This window comes from Trichoderma evansii (assembly GCF_050947405.1).
Source record: "Trichoderma evansii strain SZMC 28006 chromosome Unknown GGI43scaffold_24, whole genome shotgun sequence".
Taxonomy (NCBI): Eukaryota; Fungi; Ascomycota; class Sordariomycetes; order Hypocreales; family Hypocreaceae; genus Trichoderma; species Trichoderma evansii.
In genome coordinates this window covers 49,392-69,248 of record NW_028145182.1, presented here as the reverse complement: position 1 = coordinate 69,248, position 19,857 = coordinate 49,392, and the positions used below count along the sequence as shown (strand labels likewise).

The window sequence follows — 19,857 nt, the reverse complement described above, 5'->3', positions numbered from 1 at the left end:
TGACGAGTTGACCGTCAATATACCCCAGTGAAATCATAGTGGATATGTTCAGCAAGGTAAGAATGGTATTTGCTAATGAAAACCCTCCGCCCCGGCCTTGACGTTGCGGGGAGCAAAGGTCCAGAATATTAGAACCCAGTTTGCAAGCTGCCTGATTACGAGACTGGGTTTCTGCATAGTGTTTTAAGCTTAAATATCCTATCTAGACTTCTTATTCTACATTGTGTTTTTTGACAATTGATCTTTGAAGCAGTTCAATACACTTCTGATTGATTATCATTGAGTCAGCTGTCGGAAGCACCAGTTCTTTAAATACTGATATCTACCATTCATCATCAGACTAGATTACGACCAGAAAAGAAATACTATATCCACAATGGCTACAGGTTCAACTATCGAGCTGGAACAAATGGCCATCCCCATTGAATTCGCCCCAACAAAATAAGATACCGAATATCCTCAGGGCACGACAAACGATGCATCGTCCGGCCCAGTCTCTCTTCTTGGTGAGAATGGGGGCACCGAGCCGTGTCCCAACCCTGCTATTACTGCTACAGAGAGGTGGAACGAGTCATGAACGAATCTATATCGGATTGCGGCCTCTTTTTTCTGTCTTCTAGTCATGGGGGCCAATGACTCCGCTTATGGGGTAAGCTTTATGAAACCAGCTTGATTGTCTTTGTAATAACGATGTATAGCCTCTTATCCCTTACGCCTCGAGTCGGTGTCAAACTATCTACTGCTGTGAGAACCCCGACATCTATTCATATGTGAAAGTATCTCTAATGTATGCAGTTCTATACTGGTGCTGTTGGCGCTCTCGAACTCGTCTTTTGGCTCGTAACCCAATTCTACGTATCAGCTGTAGCAGTTGCCTTCCAAGGTTTCTTCTTAGGGCCTTTATTTCCAAATGCAATTCTTGTAGCAAGCAAACTCCTGCCTCGTCAACATCACGTGGTGGTTATTGGCTTTGCCGCGGCATTTGGAGGCTGCGGTGCAGCTATTTTACCATTTTTGACGGGTATTCTCGCGCAGGCATAGGGTCCAAAGGTTTTGCAGCCGATTGTACTAGCTTTGTTGGTCGTCATGTTAGGAATTTGGCTTGCCTTTCCTCGTATTCAGAAGAAGAATGAATAGTTACGGAAAAGCGATTAGATGTTCTTGGAAGATGGATTGACTTCATTTAGTAATAACGGTGATTGCGGATGAAGCTAGTTATAAAATACGATTAAAGTAGAGGACGCAAAATGACACATTTATTGACAGAGGCGGGATGAGTCAAACTTGGGTCAAGATACATCCTGAGCCGTCACCAACGCAGCATCTGCATCTTGGCAAATCTAACTTCGTCTCGTCAATTCAAGTTTTGGTTAACTATACAAAAATACATTCCATATAATATATTTATATCCAGAGGTTATCCTCCACCATGTTCTAGTAGAACTGTATATGACGTTGTAGCTGACGGACAATGCCCTGCCCTGTAAGAGCTTTAATATGTAGTTCACTTTGGTTTGAAATCCTGATCTATGCAGCAGATGTGACAGAAAGAATGGCCATGCCGCCGTCTGGGGGTGGCACGCACCCCAAATCGTTACCGAGCCTCATTGACGTTACGCCAAGATATTGACCATTTGCGGCTGCCCATGCGCCAATAAGATAGAGCTTCTGGAAGGCATCTCCGGCTAGATTTAAAATGTCAAAGGAAACCTGATCGACTTTTCTTTGAAGAACGACCCCTTTGCCGTCAACAAGCTTGCCGTCAACAACCTCTTTCAGACGCTCGTCCCATAATTCCTGGGTTACGAGGTGCCCAAAGGTGTGGCCCCTTCCAATGCCGGCACGAGCATCTTTTAACACCAGCCCTTCCTTGGCATTTGGTGAAGAAATTGCGGCATGCCAACCAGCTGAACCAGGGACATAGGTAGCCGCAATGCTTTCCTTCAACAACTGAGCTTCCATGGAATCTACTACTCCTGTTTCCAACAAGCTATCGAGTTCTTCGAGCACAATCCCCAAAAAGCGCTTGTCATGAAGCAAGAAGACGGATCGTAGATCGTTGACGCAAATACGAGCGATCTCGCGCAATATCTCTGGGGAAAAATCTCGAAATTCAGCCTGTACTATATCTAAGCTGATCTGCCACACTCGCTCCAGTTCTTCGCTATCCTTGATGGTGCACGAAAGGTGGTAGCCTGTTGGTGAGCTCGAATCTTCGGTAAGCCTTAGATCAGATGGTGCGATTATCCTCATCTCTTGCCCAGTCCGTTGTTTGAAGATATCGGGGAGCAAATGAATGTCAAATCCTAACCACTGTGTCCCCATCAGGATGTGGCCAGGATGCGATGAGTCAAAAAGATTCATGACGGCATCGCCAAAAGCCTAAGTATAGAAATCACAATAAGACAATGTCGAGGCATTATTTTCGAAATATTCTTGATGCTTACCACGGAATCATGGCCTGTCTTTAGCCCACTCTTCTGGAGACCAGCCCTCTCAAAGGGCTCTGTCGCAGCTTCGACATAGAACCAAGAGTTATATGGAAAGCGGGCATTGATCTCACAAATAATCGGCTGATATGGATTCTCAGAAGTGGCCGAGAAGAGGAAATCTGGACGCGAACATCCTTGCCTTCCAGCATACCTCGGCACAATGCTCGACGAAGCAATCCACTAACGTATATGTTTAGAGTAGAGAACAAGAGCAACTGGAAATATTCTGGATCTCATACCCTGAGTACATCTTCTTCGTGTTTGTCTATGGGCATCCTCGATGGGAAATCCGCCCTTTCGTCAGAGAACCATCTCTCAATGATGTTGGTCGTAACTTTACCCAGTGTCGATTGTATTTGGTCAAAGCGTGCGATCAAGGCGGGATGTATGTATATGTGATACATTGTTTTGGGTACAGCCGTGCCTAGAAACATGAGCATCGGTGGTCCAGTTTGGACATATTCATTGTCTGCCTTCCTCTGTTCGGGCGAGGTGGTGAGCTCTGTTGTTCGTACTGGATGACCCTGGCGAATGCTCTCCAACACATCCACCTGGTAAACCAGATCAGTGGCTGGCTGGGGTAAGGTAGACATGGTCAGTTGGCTATAGAGGGATTGGTATAAAAGTATATGTAGTCATCTCGTCGTCTTATCCAGAAGAACAACCGGGCCATTATATAGCCTGCAATAAATATCAATGCGTCTAAAGAAACACGCATGCCATGGAGACTAGGACAAAACATACGAATTATCCGGTAATCAGTTTATTTAGCGCTGAGTAAGATTAGACAGATTGCCTATTTTAGAGGAGTAGCAATTGGACATTAGACAGTTCATTTCCGGGAACTCGTTGTTTATGTGAGACCCTAAAACAAGCCACGACAGCGTGGGGGGAGGGGAAGGGGATGCACGCCATGAAACAGTGGCAGCCTTCACGAATATTCCGATTTTCAGTATCCTTTTAATGGCAGCTGATCTTAGTGGCTCCTGGTAGAATGCTGAGCTTCCGTTGAAGATAGTATGACAGAATAGAAAAAAGTTTACATTGTATTATAAAGTACGGAACTAGGCTGAAGGAAGAGGTAAAAATAAACAAAAAGTAATCTTCTTATGTTTAGAGCATTGCTGCTTAGGTTGTATGATGTTGCTCTTCAATAGTGAGTTATGATTCCTAAACATGAGCTCTTTTTAAATAGCAGTTCGTTGGTTTCTAAAAAATGGGGCTCTAGGCTCCAAAAGTGGATGGCCTGGCCTCCAAAAATGAAGCTAAAACCCAGAGCAAGATGATCTTGATGGGGGTCCGTAACTTTTTATTTAACTATGGGCGTTTATGAGCGGGCATACTGCTGAGGCTGAGGCCGTGTAAATGGACACCACAACCCCCACACCGATACCTCCAAGGACGATAACAACGTCCCTCAGATCTCCATCTATACCCTTTCTAAGCAAAAACACAACGTCTCTTCTATTATAGCGCGCAAGAAAAAGGCATATGTGCAGTTGAAATAAATTATAGCCGATCAAGTCCGATAAACTAGTCGATCCAATCAGGAAGCCCGCATTCATATCTGCCAAGATCAACAACCATAGCAGCGCAGTTGAGATTTTTGGCTCACGAACTGGTAGAGGACATTATCATCAACATGCTAACTGCAGAAAATATCTTCCGTTAGTCTTGGTCTATTAATTTCAGTATTGACGTCATATATTGGATATATGCCATTGCTAACTTACTGGGGTGCTAATAAGTAAGATGATGCTCTTCTGCTGCTACAGAGTATATATTGTCGCATATTTGTTTGGTTTGTTATCAATTCAAATGGTACTATAATTGTTATAGTACCGTAGCTGATGATAACGGCCGCTATATCTAGAACTGGTAGCGAGCGGAAATTTGCCATGTTTTTAAATTTCCGCCTCAGGCGTGGCGAATCCATGATGGCTTTTGCTAATGATAAGGATGTCCATTTTACCATACAAATTAACAAAGAGAATAGGCACGGTTTCTTCTACCATAGAGCTCGGCAATACATACTCAGCGAGATTCAACATCTAAATAGCTGTAATATAGGTTATCCTTACTATGTCTATTCTATTCATACTTGCATAATTTAGTTAGCTTCGGCACAAGAATCTAGAGATGTAATAGGAATAGACGCTTGTACTGGCCGCATATTTACTCTCATCTAAGTGGTCGTCATAGATGTGATTTTGATGAGGAGTGGTCCAATTTATTTTAACATATTTCATAGGCTAGCACCTGGAAATGCTTGGATCGCAGAGTAGATATTCATAGAAATTTGACCCCTCTCCATGATGTCGTGGCCCTGACCGACGATCCGATACTACTCTATATCGAATTGAACTTGCCGTTTTTATTGCTATCTCGGCTCATTTCTACGTCTACACCATAGTGCAGAAACCACAGAGTGAAACAATCAATTCACCATAAAGACAGAAGATTTTAACTTCAAGCTTGACCCTGCAATCGTGTCGTATGATCCCGTTGAGCTCCGCGATAAGACTCGTGATAGCGGAAGAATGATTGTACTTGACCGCTCTGCAGGGAAGATTGAGCACACTGGGATTTCAGCTATATGTGGCTATTCTAGGCCAGGTGGTCTTCTGGTGCTGAATGACAGCTACATGCTCTTGAACATGTTGAAGTTCAACCACGGTGATGAAATTGCGCAAGTGTCCGTATATGGCTATGAGCCTGGCAATATATGCGTTGTCGGAATTGAAGCTAAAGAACTGTTGGTCGAGACGGGGCTCGTTTTGACGTCGATGGATAACGACAAGCTCGCCTTCCATATTCAAGAGTCGCATCCTGACCATCCTGAACAGCTGTAGAGGGTGGGGTTCAAACCCTTCGACTTCTTAGCTTCAACACTCGAGCAGCATGGGCAGCGCCTAGACAAGTTCAGCGAACTCCATTCAATGAGAGAGTCACTTCTATAGGCCTCATGGCATGGTGAAATTGACCTATCAATATAAGTCCAAGCGCTACAGAAAGCAACTCAATCAATTCGAAGGTACTTGGACCTTGTTCATCGTTAATTAGCTGACTGAAATGACTCGTCTTTAATGGAAATGACTCGGATTTTCTAATATCATTGGTTCCGCATAAACTAATTTACCCTGTCTCCCCTTTCACAGCCCCGATGAGAGTTTAAACTTCGCTCAATGAAGTCTTGGTATGGTACAAATCCGCCTCTGGTAGGCTAGGTATGCATCAATAGGTCTTTCGTCTTGCTTTAGAGGTGACGGGAATAGTTCTGACAACCCGCTCGGGCTGGACACTAAGCCTCAAATGGTGCGATCTTCAGCAGCTTTACGACCGCACTCAAAACCACCATTTGACAAAGGTATTGGAGCTGCTGAAGTGCCATTTACCTTTTACATTATTGCAATCTTAAGACTGTTCGAGTCAAATCGTGAGCTAGCATATTTTGACCGTCTGAGAAATTGTATCGGCGCCGGTAACTTGTGTTTTCAAAAAACATCTTCATGGGACTGCTGGGAGAGTTTCACGACCTGGTTATTTCCTCGTTCAAAGTAGAGACGGAGCTTGGATTTATTTGAATGGAAATAAAGTCTTTTGGATATTGAGAGAGTTTAAACTTCAAGAGTGGCCTTCTGAACGTTATGCCGATCCAGATTCTTTATCAGCATTTCTGGATCCTAAAGGGAAGTTAATTATTATTAAATATCCTGTTTTGAAAAGTACTATTATGGAGGAGGTTTGAGGTTTTAGATTTTCAAGGTCTGGCGAGCTTTGTATTTAATAAAAGATCTCCACTACACAACATACCATCAGAGTCAATGCACAAATGCCGTAGCCAGCAAAGCACTCGCGTAATTTCGATAGCGTCAAGGCGGTCGCAGATTCAAATATGACCTAAAGAGGCGAATACTTATATATTCTACTCCCTCTACACAACGACTACATCTATCTGGGATCCACGCTTTTCTAGATAGTCGTTGCTTTGCATTTATGCTATTCTATTGAAAAGCTTGTCTCGTGTGCCTTTCTTGGAAATCGGTCTCTAACCTCTCCTCTCATCATCCCATCGACATAGCATTCTCCAACAAGTGTGTAGTGGCCATTTTTGCATGGTCTAAGAACGTAAGGAACCCTCCCTCCATTGAAAATACATACAATGTCCCCATTCCGCGCTGCTTTGGGTACAGCAGCAAAATCGCCCGAGTCTGTAATTGCAAACCGGCGTCCCTGGTGCCATTTAGTCGCGCTCAGGTGTATGAGGAGTAATTTACGTAGCTCGTCTTCTGTGTTAGACATGGTACTAAACTCAGCGTTTTCTATATCGGCATTGGCCGAGGCGCCTGTCGTGGATATACCGCTGTTTCCCTCAGTTTTATCAGCAAGGCGCTGCGGTCTGTCAAGATAATTCTCATACAAGGATTGCGCAGCACGAGAATAAATGGTAAATTGAGCGTTTTCCCCTTTCGATGTCATACAGCAAGTCATCGTTCTCCAGACTTCGTCAATTGTGTTTCTGGTAAGTCGTGCATATTTGTCCCCCAAGTTGTTCTCTCCAACCAAAGCCCACGTCTCATTGAGCCACTCATACGTGTTCAACACGTTAGAAAAAAATCTCAAGTCTCCACTATCAATTTCTTTCACCGTTTTCTGTGGTATTCTTGATATATCTACGGCGGCTTCTTGACTAAACGGTGTCCCCAAAGCTTTGAGGGATCCAATTTTAGTTCCCACAGCATGTATTACAGCCGTACCGTTGGAAAATGCAATTTGTGCGGGCCGGAAATCGGATTGGCGTCCACCAAGGATATTTCAGATCCGCATGGTAAATCTTGATGCCCTCGCGAAAATATTTTTTACGCAGCTCAAATTCTTTCAGCACGTCGTACCGCACATCTATGTAGTTGGTAGATAGATATTCCAATTTAGGCAACGGCGCAGTAAAGTCTGGCCTCGTCAGGTCAGGTACCCAGGACGGCAAAGATTCTAGTTGCGGGGACAAGGGAAGGTCCTCGTTACGACCAAAAGAGAAGACTTCAAACTGCCGTTTGCGAGTGAGATGCCAGAGAGCAAAGCGATGGTAGACCTCAGCCACTGATAAGTCGTAATTTGGAGTTACCTCCCAATCGGACGATAGCACGTCTCCAGCTAAACCGATAAGCGCGAAGAGCTTGTCTCGAGCGTCGGTGGCTTGGAAACTTCGGGTTAGGAACAGGAGCTCCAGAAGGTTATGCCTTTCCTTCCTCTTCATCTTATGCCTTTCGCGCATGTCATGTAGGAAGTAGAAGTTCTCAATTGATTCATTGCTTTGATGCCGTGTCTTCATTCGGTAAGTGTTAAACTGCCTTCTAAGCTCCAATGCCGCTTGAGCAAACCCGTCCCAAGATATCATGGAATCGCGTGTGACTATCATAGGATTTGATGCCAAGACAAGCTCTTGAATGCACCAGACTCTGGTGAACCATGGGCTCTGGACGACTGGAAAAAGCGAGGACCAGTCAAACTTGGCGGATGATTGGGGTTTTCCAAGCTTTGCCACTCCCATATTTACTGCCTCTTCGAACCCGAGCCAGATGAGCAAAGATTGGGCTTGAATAAACAGCGGATTTGTGAAAACAGGCTTAAGTAGTGACCAATCGGCATGTTTCTCACTAGCTGGCCTTGATGCCAGCTTACCTACTCCTTCTTGGATGTCCTCGCGGTTCCCCAGCCAGATGAGTACCCTACGTGCTCTTGTGTAGATTTCGCCCATGATGCGAACTTGCTGCGTCTTCTCTTTGTTGTCGTTTTGATTGATACAGAGTGCGTCAATCCAAAGAATCCTCTCTTTGTCGGGAAGTCGAAGCCGCTCAAGTGCGTCGTAAAGATTTCTACCAACTTTCTTTTTTCTGTTGTCGCATGTAATCTCGTTTGTGACAGCTGGGCTTCCCCAGACGTAGGAAAGGGCTTCAAAATCGGACTTTTTGCTTCTGAGATTACTGTGCTGTAGACTGCATTTGATTGGAGAGCCCTTCTCACCAGGGTGCAGCACCAGCACCCGAATCTCCAAGGGCCGGGTTAGTGGTTTGTATCCATCTTTTTCAGTAGATGCAGCGTCGCTGCCTCCTCCTGAATATTCTTCAGCTGCTTCATCACTCCAAGGCATCCAAGAGTAATTATTTCGCGTCAGCCAACCTATCTCTTTCCAAAATCCGATATAATATCCCTGTGAAAACTCAGATATTACATATACGATGAGTATAAGGCCCCAGAAGACTGGTCCTCTCCTCCATAATGGCTCCGATGGAGAGGGATTGGATGCCGAGTCAGCTTTCTCTCCGCTTGGTATGTGTCGAAGACGAGCTGAGTGGGTAAATTGTCTCGTAAGAACACCTTGTGCTGTGAATTTCCCCGAAAGAGAAACATTTCGCGGGAAAATTAGAAGGTATATCGCCAACCTATAGCGGTTGATGGACCTTAAGCTCTGTGGCGCTATCGACGGTTTCATGATTAACGCTCATGTGGCGCACAGCGGTAGGCGACACGAAGTTGCAACTGAGCGAGCGATGACTGACAAAATGTGGATTCAAGAAGTAAGCTTAGTTAGACCTTTGCATATGGCTCGTGATTGGCTCAACGCAGCATCTCCCAATAGTGCTTATTGCGTTTTGGAATGTTCAGTAATATTCTATTCTAGCTAATTCCAGTCTCTTGCAAGATATTCACTTTCCCTATAATGCCTCTCATAGGGTTATTTAAGGCAAAGAAGCTTCAATCACAGCATGCTTGGTGACATTAGATCTCCAAAATTTTACCAGTTTTAGCCCGGAAGCCTTGAGTAATTCCTCCCACTGTCTATCTGTCCGTTCCATGCCCGCAAAGCTCATCATATTGAGATCCTGTAAGGCCAGATCTCGTGGAGCTTTAACACTGGGTACGACTGTGTCAAAGATGAGAATTTTAGAACTAGGACTTAAGGCTGACCGCGTCTGCTCCAAGATGGTCTGAGAATCTTGGTCATTCCAATCATGAAAGATCCGCCGAAAGATGTACACGTGTGCCCCTTGAATAAAAGATTTGTGAGCATAGGCATGGATATAATAGGCTGTAGAGCGACGACATACCTTTGACTAGCTGAGACTCAAAAAAGGATGCACCTTGACCTTGGATATAGGACGGTAGGCCCTTTGCCTTGGCATCTTCCACCACATCTGGTTGATCTTGTAAGATCATGTTCCACTTTATTGAAGGATAGTTTTCATGAATTGCCTCCAGCGCCTGCCCACGGCCGCCACCAACATCTACAACAGTAATTTGTTCGCTAGGGTCGGCGCCAACGAGGGTCTCGAATGGAAATGGTCCACTGCTCTTGTTCTCGCCACCTATGGTTGCGACGGAGCGCATGCCACTGTTGAAAAGGCGCATTCTCTCGGGATCTTCTTTGAGGTACTCCCAAAACCCGAACTTTGTGTTTTGCCCTAAATGAAAGGCACTACTATGGTAATCGTTTGGATTCTTCCAGTTTGTGAGTTCAAAATATTGAGGTAGAGCGTAGGTGCCTTTGCCAACAAAATCGTACATCTGTTGGAACATGTCTCGATTTTGCTCCTTCAGGAAAGCCCTTGAGGCAGCATTGTGAGAATAGTGACCTTCAGAGGAGTTGTCAAAGACGTATGTGCTTGCACAAGCTCGAAGAATACGTGCTAAATGGTCAATTATTGTTAGCCTCACTAGGATCACAGCAACTAGCATTGCTGGTAGATAGGATCATAGATCATACATATAAGTCTCTCATCCGCTCCGGTCTCTTGTGCTAGTTGTTGGACGCTTACGCTGGTCCCATCATCAGGAATTAGGTGGAAGACATTTAGGCCAATTGCGCTCCTAATGGCCGCGTTCTGTGCAGTCTGTCACAGCATATCAGTATGCAAAGAAAAAGAAGGCCAATGGTTAATATGCCCCAAGTTCCAGAATCTTACCTGTGTCGCAGTGAAATAGAGATATTCTTCAGGCTCTCTGGCGGCGATTATTAACTGTTCCGCCGCGGCAAGTAATCTTGCTCGCTCCGCATAACTGACAAAGGCCCCATCATCAAATCCGCTAAGAGCTGATTTTATATCCTCTACTAGAGGAGTAATAGCGCCTGCGTCTGTAAGCATCTTTGTTTACCAGAGTTATGAAGATATTTTTTTGCAAACATTTATCAAATGGTAGATGTAGTAGAGAAATTTCAATAAATGCTACACCAAATGGTTTTATCATTCATCCGAGAACACAGCACATCGCGAAATGCTGGCATCTTCCGTGTTGCAGCCGTACCCACTGTATGTGCAATTCATTAATGTAGGATGATCTGCTGTCAAGGGTCTAGCTTATCTGACTTACACACCAACCGCTTCAACAGCGGAAGGTCACGGAGGGCGGAGGGCGGAAGGCGAAGGATGATTCGGAGGACGGAGGGATGCTCCGTATTATGGGATGACTCTGCGTCGCAATACAAAGTATTGATTGCGAACAGCATCGCGGAGAGATGCAGACTTCTGCTTATGAGTGGCCGCAGGACAGGCTGTGGCACTGTTTCGTGATCGCAGTGACCCATTGAATTGAGCTGAGTAGTTGAATCAAGCAAACTGATGCTACAATGTCGCCTTCTGCTACCACTACTGCGTCTGCTCCAAGTCGCAATCTCAAGGTGCTGGTCATTGGAGGAGGCCTTTGTGGTCTGGGAACGGCAATCTCAACCTCGCTCGCTGGCCATAGCGTAACAGTTTTTGAAGCAGCGTCTCAACTTCATGAATTTGGCGCTGGCCTCCAGATCACCCCTAATGCTAACCGCCTGCTAAAACGATGGGGCTTATGGGAATCCTTGGCCCCAGTTGCCGCCGCGCCGCAACAGCTAACAATTCGAAGATTTGACGGCCGACTTCTAGCGCAGCGATTAGATTATGATGAAGAGACAAAGCGCAAATATGGCGTCCCAACCTGGTGTCTGCATCGTGTCGATTTGCAACAGGCACTCCTCAAGCGTGCCACAGAACTGGGTGTAAAGATTCGCTTTGGCCAGCGGGTGCATGACATTGATTTCGAGCGAAACAAGATCACACTCGAGAGTGGAGAGACTGCTGCGGGTGATGTAGTGATTGCTGCAGATGGCCTATGGTCCACGGTCAGAAACAAATTTCTCGGCATTGACACACCACCAAAGCCCACTGGCGATTTGGCCTATCGCGTGACAATCAATGTCGATGAGATTGACGACCCAGAGCTTTTAGAGGTCATTCAAAGGCCAGGAAATAACATATGGATTGGGCCGCTGAGGCACGCTGTTGGATACAACGTGCGCAACGGGAAGCTGTTCAACATGGTTCTTCTGGTTCCAGATGACTTGGCAGAAGGTATTCGAAAGCAGCCGGGAAATGTCGCGGAGATGCGGAAGCTATTTGAAGACTGGGATCCAATGTAATTTTTTTCTGATCTCCTCAAAGGCATTTATAATCTCAATTGCTGATCATCGCTAGTCTTACAAGGCTATTAGCTAGAGTTGAAAAGGTGGAAAAGTGGAAGCTGATGCACCGTGAGTGGGCGTGAAAGCAGGAGCTGATTGATGTCACTAATTCCGCCTTAGATCCTCCCCTTGAACGATTAGCCACTGACACTGGCCGATTCTTCATTGCGTGCGTTTGTCCTTGATACGAGTGCAGTGCAGTAGCGAATGCTAATCGAGTTACAATTCTAGGGGAGACGCAGCCCATCCCATGTTACCGTACTTTGCTCAGGGCGCAAATTCATCTTTCGAAGATGCGGCCGTATTGGGACATCTTCTGTCCAAAGCTTCTTCAATCGAGAAATTGCCTATTATCGCGGATATCTACTCCAGAATACGACGAGAACGAGTATCAAGTATTCATAGCGAAACTTTTGTTCATCGTGATGACTTTCACCTACCTGATGGACCAAAACAGGTCCAAAGAGATGAGTTGCTATCAAACTCATTCACCAAAGATGACTGGTATTGCTCATCTTTTGTTTTATATTTATCTTTTTTTTTCTAATGTGCGATTCTTCTAGGACACATCCGAAAATTCAGCTTTGGTTATGGTCTTACGACGTGTATAAAGCAACAGAAGAAGAATACAATAAGGCAATCACAAAATGAAGAGAAAGAGTGGAAGACAGAAAAAGAGCGTAGTTATTTGTATAGCCAACAATGGGGGATCCTATAAATAATATTACAAGCTATCTGTGTGTAAAGAATAAATAAAATAGTTACATTCTCGGAGACATATCAGAGTATATACTGCTACTAACAGAATTCGTACATATTATGTGTACTCTTGATTTACACACCCGAAACCACGTATAGAGGTAGTCATAGTGTATTATAGAAGCAGTAGTATGTTTAATAACTCAATTTACGGCCTTAATCACGCAATATTCGGGATACGGAGCCGAACGGCGCACGTAGTACTATATCCGATATATACAGGCTATATAAGTTATACTTCCCATCAGCCGTTTGAGGGCAACTGGGTATAGACTTGAATGTAGTGGCAGCCAACTAGCCTCCCAACATAGATCTATAATCATGGCGAGCGCAAAATTATACGTCGAGGATCAAATTGTCAGCGTTATTGACGATGCTCATACAACCACGCTTGTCTGGGACGAATTCCCCGAAGTTTTCCATCGAGTGCTTCCTACTAAGCCATGGGGGGATCACGTTCACCCAGCACCCGTAATTGAGCCGTGGAGTCCGCCAAAAGATCGTGGCCTATTTGCTGATCCAGATCTGCCTAACTTGCTGGGCCACCCGGGCATCAAACGTGAAGACCTTACACCATCAATCGGGTAGCATACCATTGGCGACGCCTTCTCTTCAAGATTGAAGCTAACTAATGTCTAGGACACTTCTGATAGGAATCCAGCTAGACGAATTAACGAACAAACAAAAGGATGAACTAGCACTGCTTGTTGAGCATAGGGGCGTAGTCTTCTTTCATGATCAGAATATCACGGCCCAAGGACAACGAGATTTGTTTGATTATTATGGTAAGGGCCGAATTACATTCCAGGTTTCTCAATTTTAATGCTCAATCCGATATATTCAAATAGGAGAGCCTGAAGTTACTCTCAAACAGCCAGAAACAGAAAAGAAGCCTGTCTTGACTCATATTCAGACAAAAGAAGTGTAAGTCATATCAACTGCTAACTTCATATGTCCTATCTGTTATCACTCATGGTGGAATTCTAATTTTTTTTTTTTTTTTTTTGCAGGGATTATCGCGCTGCATACACAAAGGTGAACTGGCCGTTTGCCGATTTCCATGCTGATTCTTCAAGCCATATTAATCCTCCTTCCTTCTCAATGCTTCGAGTAGACGAGCTACCCCCAACCGGCGGAGATACAACTTGGTATGTTAGACTATCCTGAATCATATCTTAAGCTGCTAAAACTACGGCAGGATATCTGGATATGGCACATATGATGCTCTTTCGGAGCCTCTTCGCAAAATTGTAGATGACTTGAATGCCTGGCACACCTCTTTGGTAAAATATCTATCAATCGTCGCCATAAACTTATTACTCATCATCTGCATCCAGCATGTCAACGGAGCCGTGGAATACCTTTGGAAAGTTCGCCCTAATTTTCGTCCTGTCGAGACCCGCCACCCTGTCGTTCGAGTGCATCCTGTTACTGGCTACAAGGTCCTGAATCTCAACTCAGGCTATGTCGACCGCATTGACGGATTTAACCGCCTAGAATCGGATAAATTCTTAGATCTACTGTTCACCCACATACACACTGCGCATGATCACATGGTTCGATTTCACTGGGAGAAGAACTCTGTAGCATTTTGGGATAACCGGTGAGACTTCCCCACTCTTAGACCAAGACAGAAAAGGGAGAGAAAAGGCCAAAACTGACTTTTATCAAGCGCTGTAACTCATCGCGCGACCCATGACTATGCACCTTTGCATCGCCACGGTGTACGAGTGACGAATCGCGGAGACATACCGAAATACGATGCCACTGGCAAGACTCGCAAAGACGTGCTTTATTCACTACGCAACAGTGATAAGATTCCACAGGTTCACAGTTCATATCTGAGAAATGGAAATTTTCCACATGGTTTTGCACCAAGAGCGCCCAGGTCATAGCTCGACAAAGAGCAATATATGTATCATATTTCCTTCTAAAAGAATAGAAAGTACCTATCCTTATCTAAATAGTACACGATGCTACCTTGAATGCCATGCACCGGAGCCGTCATGCCCCTGTCCAGCAACCTCCCAATATGTCTCTATCAGAGAAGCGCTCCACTCGCAAGCAGTTCCTGCTCCCGGCAGGTCTGTGGTAGTTACAGAGATCCGAGTTTCTTCAGCCGAAGCTGCGGCCGCATTCGCGAGTGCCCACATTAAGGGTACTTGATCAGGTAACATATTAGATTCAGGGCCTTGCAAATCCGTTACATAGGATCGTTGTAACTGTGTATTTTTGTTCATTGAACTCATGGACACGGGAATAATTCTATCCTCGGTATTAGTAGCCGTGCTTCGAGTATACATAGAACCTGGACTTGATTCGTACTGTTGTTGCATCTCGATGGTGTTATCAGGCGCATCGTCAGACTGATCATGTGCCTGCTGAGAACAATAAGATGGAGTTGTTTGGGATATTTGTGTCACATTTTGCGCCCTTTCTCTTATAGATAGAGCGTTTGAGTGAAGCTCCTCGATATTTATCCAGCGACGGTCTCGATGAACGTCAGGATTGTTCTTCCAGTGGTTATAACTTTCATTGACCACTTTCCATGGGGCATTAATGGACTCATTTGGTGATGAACCTGGTGTTGACAAAGTGATGCAAATATCTAAAAGCAGATACGCCAGCGCATCCCATTCAACATATGTCTGGAACAGCCACAGCCATCGGCGCCCCTTACTATATTGGCGTAGTTCGTGTGCATGCTCTAAAAATTCTTCACAGGCTTTTCGATAGTTAGCCCGCAGAGGCATCCCGTGGTTTTGATCTGCGCGCGGCTTGTAAACAGCTAGCTTTAACTTTGCGAGAATAAGCCTGTTGCTCATAACCGTGACGCAATCTAGGGGAATTGCCTTATGGCAATACGACAGATACTGTTTCTCAATGCGCTCCTTAAATTGATCTACCGCTTGGCACTTTTGCGCTTCATTCATTATCTCATAATTGTTGAATCGGCAGAATCGATCCGAAAATACAATTCGTCGTGCAAAGTGACTCACTTCGAATCGCACCAGGCTGAACAGCATCTCGCTTCGCCCTGGTTGTGGATTCAACTCACCTATATGAGGGTCTAGGCTTATATCGTTGATATTGAGCGGCAGCTCCGTACGAAGATTTGGCTCGATAATGAATGGTTCACTTCCGAAATCTTCGGCAATCCGAACATCCAAGGTACAGATATGCCACCAAAGCCGACGCCTCATTTCAACCTCAAATGTACACATTCCGGGAATATCGATATGGAGGCTTAGCTTCATAGCGTTGCCAATTGCGAGCCCGATAAGAGAGCAGACGTCGGGGCCATTTTCATCTAGTCGCCCACAGATCTGTTGTTAAAGCTTATTAGATATGCCACTTCAATTCTTCCACTCTATTCCTCAGAAAGAGTAATTACCAGATATATGACAAACGCTCGTAATACTGTTATGTCTTGCGAGTTCAAGAAATTTGCTCGTACCAGAGCTCGCTCGACTCCCTCTCGGTATCTGAAAGTGGTTGAAAGTGGTCAATGATGTTGGTTTAAGGCAAAAGAAACAAGAATAGCAAGGCGACATCCACGTACCTTTGCAGCAAAACCGGTTTCTCCTCGCCAAATTCATCACGGCATTCCGCAACTGATATAGAAATCACTGTGGAATAATAGATGGCAAACATCAAACATTCTGTAGCTGCGTCGGGTATCCCTCGGCCTTGGTTTATGCTCATAACATGCCTTTGGATAGAAGGAACATGAAAGATCTTGAGGAGCGGGTCGACTACATCGAGATACGTCTGCCAGATGAACGAGATGCTCGAAGGAGGAGGGTGAAGGGTTTCGAGGGGTTGCGATATGCCAGCCAAGCCGTTGAATGGCAACGATTGTGAGAGATGAGAATTTGTCGGTCGAGTAACGGTGTTATATTGACTTGAATTTGACTGCGAATTAATCCGTGGTGAAGACCAGCTTGGACTTGGCAAGTCATGTGTGTCCTCCTGGAGATGGAGTATCAGCTGCCGTAGAATTCGAAATACACTTCCGCAGATTCTGTCGGGCTCTTACAATAGAGAACTGGTGCTCTCGCTCAGCATGATCTTGTCTGCTGGGCAATTCCGAGTTCGCATGTAACAAGTCCCCAATACGAGTTATCTTTTGTTCCAGAGACTTCAAAGTGCACTCAAGGGTCTGTACTTTGGCTGCCAGGTCGCTCTCCCCAGGGCTGCTTCTGTTTGGTCGCCATGAAGGGTACGAACATTGGAGTTTAATACGTGCACAATAGGAGCAAGGCAACAGCCTATCGCATTTAATCTTGCGACGACGACATTCAAGACATGAGTGTCCTGGAGCAATCACTCTTCGAGCCATGAGTTGAAAATTAGACTCGGCTAGATTAGGCGTTAGTGTTACGGTCGCTACCCAGCAATGAAACGGTAGTGGACGTAATGGATGAATAATGTTCGACACTCGAGCCACAAGATTAACTGTTTTTGATCAATCTGTGCTTCCGATACAGATATGGGCAATAAAGATGAACAGAAAATAACCGGAGTGACAGTCACAGGCTCGCGCGCATTGCAAGCAAGGGACTCTGCCTTGCAACACAGCCAGATGACGCAAAGCTGCAATGGAGGTGCGGAGAGTGCTCCTATTGGTGAGGGCGGACATGACGGAGCCGCGTCCGCATTTCTAAGCGACGACGCCATTTTTTTCGCCAGGGGTTTAGTAGGAGCGAACCAATAGGGAGGCAGCAATGGTACAGCCTAAGTCCATAACTCCGGGATCTCACGCCAGGGACCTCGTTTGAAGATCAGATTTGATCGAATAGCTCCACTTAAAGAAATAGTAGCATAGATTATGTAGTTAATTTCTCTGCTGAATGGCAGTAACTGAGTTACAAGATGGTGGATTGTTATTGTAAGCAGCCTTTCAAATGAAGAGTTGCCACTTGTTAGACATGCACACTATGATCGTCATCAGACTTCCAATGTTTCTGAGCAATTTTTGTTAGAATATTGCTATATATCCAGCTCTTTGTCTAAATCTACTTTCAAATATAAAAGTGCTGGATATGCCCTCCTTCTTTCGCCGTCTCTTCCCCAAAAGAGCAAAGTCTGATCAATCATCCTCAGTTCCCCAGCAAAACGTCAGTTGTTAAAGCTTCATACAATAAACTTTTGATTTTATCTTTTTACTAAATTGAATCCAACTCAGACATCAAACACTTCTATTCCAAAGTCCAAAATGGCCTACAAGAACGTGGCTCTCGTTGGTGTACGTGGCAACATATATCGATGACTTATATTTCTATCTCTCTACTCACATATTTCTAGGCTAGTGGGAATATTGGTAAGATCATCCTCGAGGGATTGATCGCCGACGGAAGTTTCAACGTTACTGTTATCTCTCGCAAAGACAGCTCTGCTACTTTCCCCCCTGGTGTCACTGTTTACAAATCCGACTTTTCTGAAGCAGACCTTCAGGCAGCTTTCAAAGGCCAAGATGCGGTTATCTCAGCCCTCGGTGCAGCCGGTTTCGGCGAGCAGAAGAAGCTCGTTGACTCTGCCATCAGTGCTGGTGTCAAGCGTTTCCTACCTTCTGAATTTTCCTCCAGTAGTCAGGATGCTGCTGTTCTCCAGCTGCTACCTCTCTTTGGCCAGAAATCAGAATTGATTGAGTACCTGAAGTCCAAGCAATCGGCCGGCTTTTCCTGGACAGGAGTTGCTAGCTCCATTCTTTTCGACTGGGTATGCAATTATTAAAAATTATATCAATGAAAAAGACGAGAGACTAACTTGGTGATTTTTGTAGGGCCTTGGCAATGGCTTCCTTGAGTATGATCTTGCTAACAAAACTGCTACCATCTGGGATGGCGGTAACAAAAAGTTTACCCTCACTAATGAAAAGGATCTTGGCGCAGCCACAGCGGCTGTGCTGAAGAAGCCTGAAGAAACTGCGAACAAGTATCTCTTTATCTCCTCTGTTGAGACTACTCAGAACGAGATCCTCGCTGCTTTAGAGGAGACAACGGGCACCAAATGGACAGTCAATAACACCACTACCAAAGAGCAGGTCGATGCTGCCCTCCAGAAGTTAGGTGCTGGTGATTTCAGCGGTTCCTTTGCTCTGGTTCGAGCAACAAGCTACAGCAACACACCTGGCCTCAAGTCCAACTATGCCAAAGATGAAGTTGTATCCAACAATCTTCTGGGATTGAAGCCTGCAAGCGTGGCTGAGACTGTTAAGCTTGTCACTGCCTAAGCGATAGGAGGAAGAAAAGAATATGGAGTATTGCTCAGATTGTGCTTTGGAATAAGCTAATATAGAAAGCTTATCAGTTGAGATTATTTGATGTCCAATGCGTATGCAAATTATCAGCCAGTATATTACAAATAGTATTTGTGTGTATCACAAAGTATACATAGTTCACAACTCACAAACATGTATTTCTACCCCTGTTGATATGCTAGAAACTCATAATCTATCTGAATGTCGTGATTCTTGATCAAGGATCACATAAGCAGTGCCAACTGCACCACGCTTCCGTGATGCATATGCCAAATTCAGCTAGATGAAGAAATGCGGCCGCACGGCTGAAGGCTAGCTTCTGAATTTACTTCAGTATGATGGCGTGAGTTGGGATGGTGCAAGAAAGCCCACATATTGGCAGCAAAGTGAGATCCAAGATTCCTTCAGCGGTTTAGGCTAATATTTGAAGATACTAGTCAGACACTATGGAGCCACGGGTTGCGGCATCTCGCTAGTACCGTATTCCCTCAAAAGATAGGCCAGTAAGCTTCTCTATATGCTAGCTACACTTCCTGGTAAATATTGGAGCACTTTCGATCAGATTGTGATAAAACCCACTGGCCAACTTTTTGAGGGAATAATGCGGTATTACAAAAATTAAATACAGCCGCCGTTGTAAAGCAGTACCGATTCGTTCCATAAGTAGCCCACATAAGCACGATTGGCAATTTCCACAGTTACCTTGACCAGGTCGTCTACTAAAGTAAGAAAGTTATTTATTTTCATATTTCACCATCAAACAATGGCAACTTATCACCCAATACAGTTAGACTATTCTATATCTATGCACCAACATGGAGACCAAAGTGCAGACACCGTGTTCATGCGGCTACATG

At 44.9% G+C, this 19,857-nt stretch overlaps 8 protein-coding genes across 8 annotated transcripts; 4 read left to right on the top strand and 4 right to left on the bottom strand.

The window, feature by feature from the left end:
* Positions 1-1,464: 1,464 nt before the first annotated feature.
* On the bottom strand, positions 1,465-3,085 carry GGI43DRAFT_430412 (uncharacterized protein; the record flags this gene model as incomplete). Its single annotated transcript, XM_083209250.1, has 3 exons — positions 1,465-2,382; positions 2,448-2,672; positions 2,732-3,085. The coding sequence occupies 3 exons, from the start codon at positions 3,083-3,085 to the stop codon at positions 1,528-1,530; spliced, it is 1,434 nt and encodes a 477-aa protein (XP_083056794.1). The 3' UTR covers positions 1,465-1,527.
* A 1,947-nt stretch (positions 3,086-5,032) lies between these two features.
* GGI43DRAFT_430410 (uncharacterized protein) lies at positions 5,033-5,344 on the top strand (the record flags this gene model as incomplete). The annotated part of the gene is made up of 1 exon (XM_083209249.1): positions 5,033-5,344. The coding sequence occupies one exon, from the start codon at positions 5,033-5,035 to the stop codon at positions 5,342-5,344; it is 312 nt and encodes a 103-aa protein (XP_083056793.1).
* A 765-nt stretch (positions 5,345-6,109) lies between these two features.
* GGI43DRAFT_387254 (HET domain-containing protein) lies at positions 6,110-8,640 on the bottom strand (the record flags this gene model as incomplete). The annotated part of the gene is made up of 4 exons (XM_083203906.1): positions 6,110-6,175; positions 6,306-6,392; positions 6,654-7,182; positions 7,250-8,640. 4 exons carry the CDS (start codon positions 8,638-8,640, stop codon positions 6,110-6,112), a joined length of 2,073 nt encoding a protein of 690 aa, XP_083056792.1.
* Positions 8,641-9,144: 504 nt separating this feature from the next.
* Positions 9,145-10,638, bottom strand: GGI43DRAFT_430406 (S-adenosyl-L-methionine-dependent methyltransferase). The gene is made up of 4 exons (XM_083209248.1): positions 10,454-10,638; positions 10,255-10,381; positions 9,599-10,177; positions 9,145-9,537 (listed from the first exon to the last, which is right to left on the bottom strand). Exons 1-4 carry the CDS (start codon positions 10,631-10,633, stop codon positions 9,230-9,232), a joined length of 1,194 nt encoding a protein of 397 aa, XP_083056791.1. The 5' UTR covers positions 10,634-10,638; the 3' UTR covers positions 9,145-9,229.
* A 76-nt stretch (positions 10,639-10,714) lies between these two features.
* Positions 10,715-12,721, top strand: GGI43DRAFT_414823 (FAD/NAD(P)-binding domain-containing protein). Its single transcript, XM_083207077.1, has 5 exons — positions 10,715-11,933; positions 11,993-12,048; positions 12,100-12,148; positions 12,211-12,483; positions 12,543-12,721. Exons 1-5 carry the CDS (start codon positions 11,116-11,118, stop codon positions 12,628-12,630), a joined length of 1,284 nt encoding a protein of 427 aa, XP_083056790.1. The 5' UTR covers positions 10,715-11,115; the 3' UTR covers positions 12,631-12,721.
* A 338-nt stretch (positions 12,722-13,059) lies between these two features.
* Positions 13,060-14,633, top strand: GGI43DRAFT_430399 (TauD/TfdA dioxygenase family protein; the record flags this gene model as incomplete). Its single annotated transcript, XM_083209247.1, has 6 exons — positions 13,060-13,322; positions 13,378-13,523; positions 13,587-13,662; positions 13,749-13,886; positions 13,937-14,341; positions 14,411-14,633. 6 exons carry the CDS (start codon positions 13,060-13,062, stop codon positions 14,631-14,633), a joined length of 1,251 nt encoding a protein of 416 aa, XP_083056789.1.
* GGI43DRAFT_414821 (Zn(II)2Cys6 transcription factor) lies at positions 14,634-17,298 on the bottom strand. Its single transcript, XM_083207076.1, has 4 exons — positions 16,778-17,298; positions 16,301-16,710; positions 16,133-16,223; positions 14,634-16,064 (listed from the first exon to the last, which is right to left on the bottom strand). The coding sequence occupies exons 1-4, from the start codon at positions 17,078-17,080 to the stop codon at positions 14,715-14,717; spliced, it is 2,154 nt and encodes a 717-aa protein (XP_083056788.1). The 5' UTR covers positions 17,081-17,298; the 3' UTR covers positions 14,634-14,714.
* A 658-nt stretch (positions 17,299-17,956) lies between these two features.
* Positions 17,957-18,973, top strand: GGI43DRAFT_425281 (aromatic alcohol reductase; the record flags this gene model as incomplete). Its single annotated transcript, XM_083208491.1, has 3 exons — positions 17,957-17,986; positions 18,046-18,459; positions 18,524-18,973. 3 exons carry the CDS (start codon positions 17,957-17,959, stop codon positions 18,971-18,973), a joined length of 894 nt encoding a protein of 297 aa, XP_083056787.1.
* Positions 18,974-19,857: the final 884 nt, after the last annotated feature.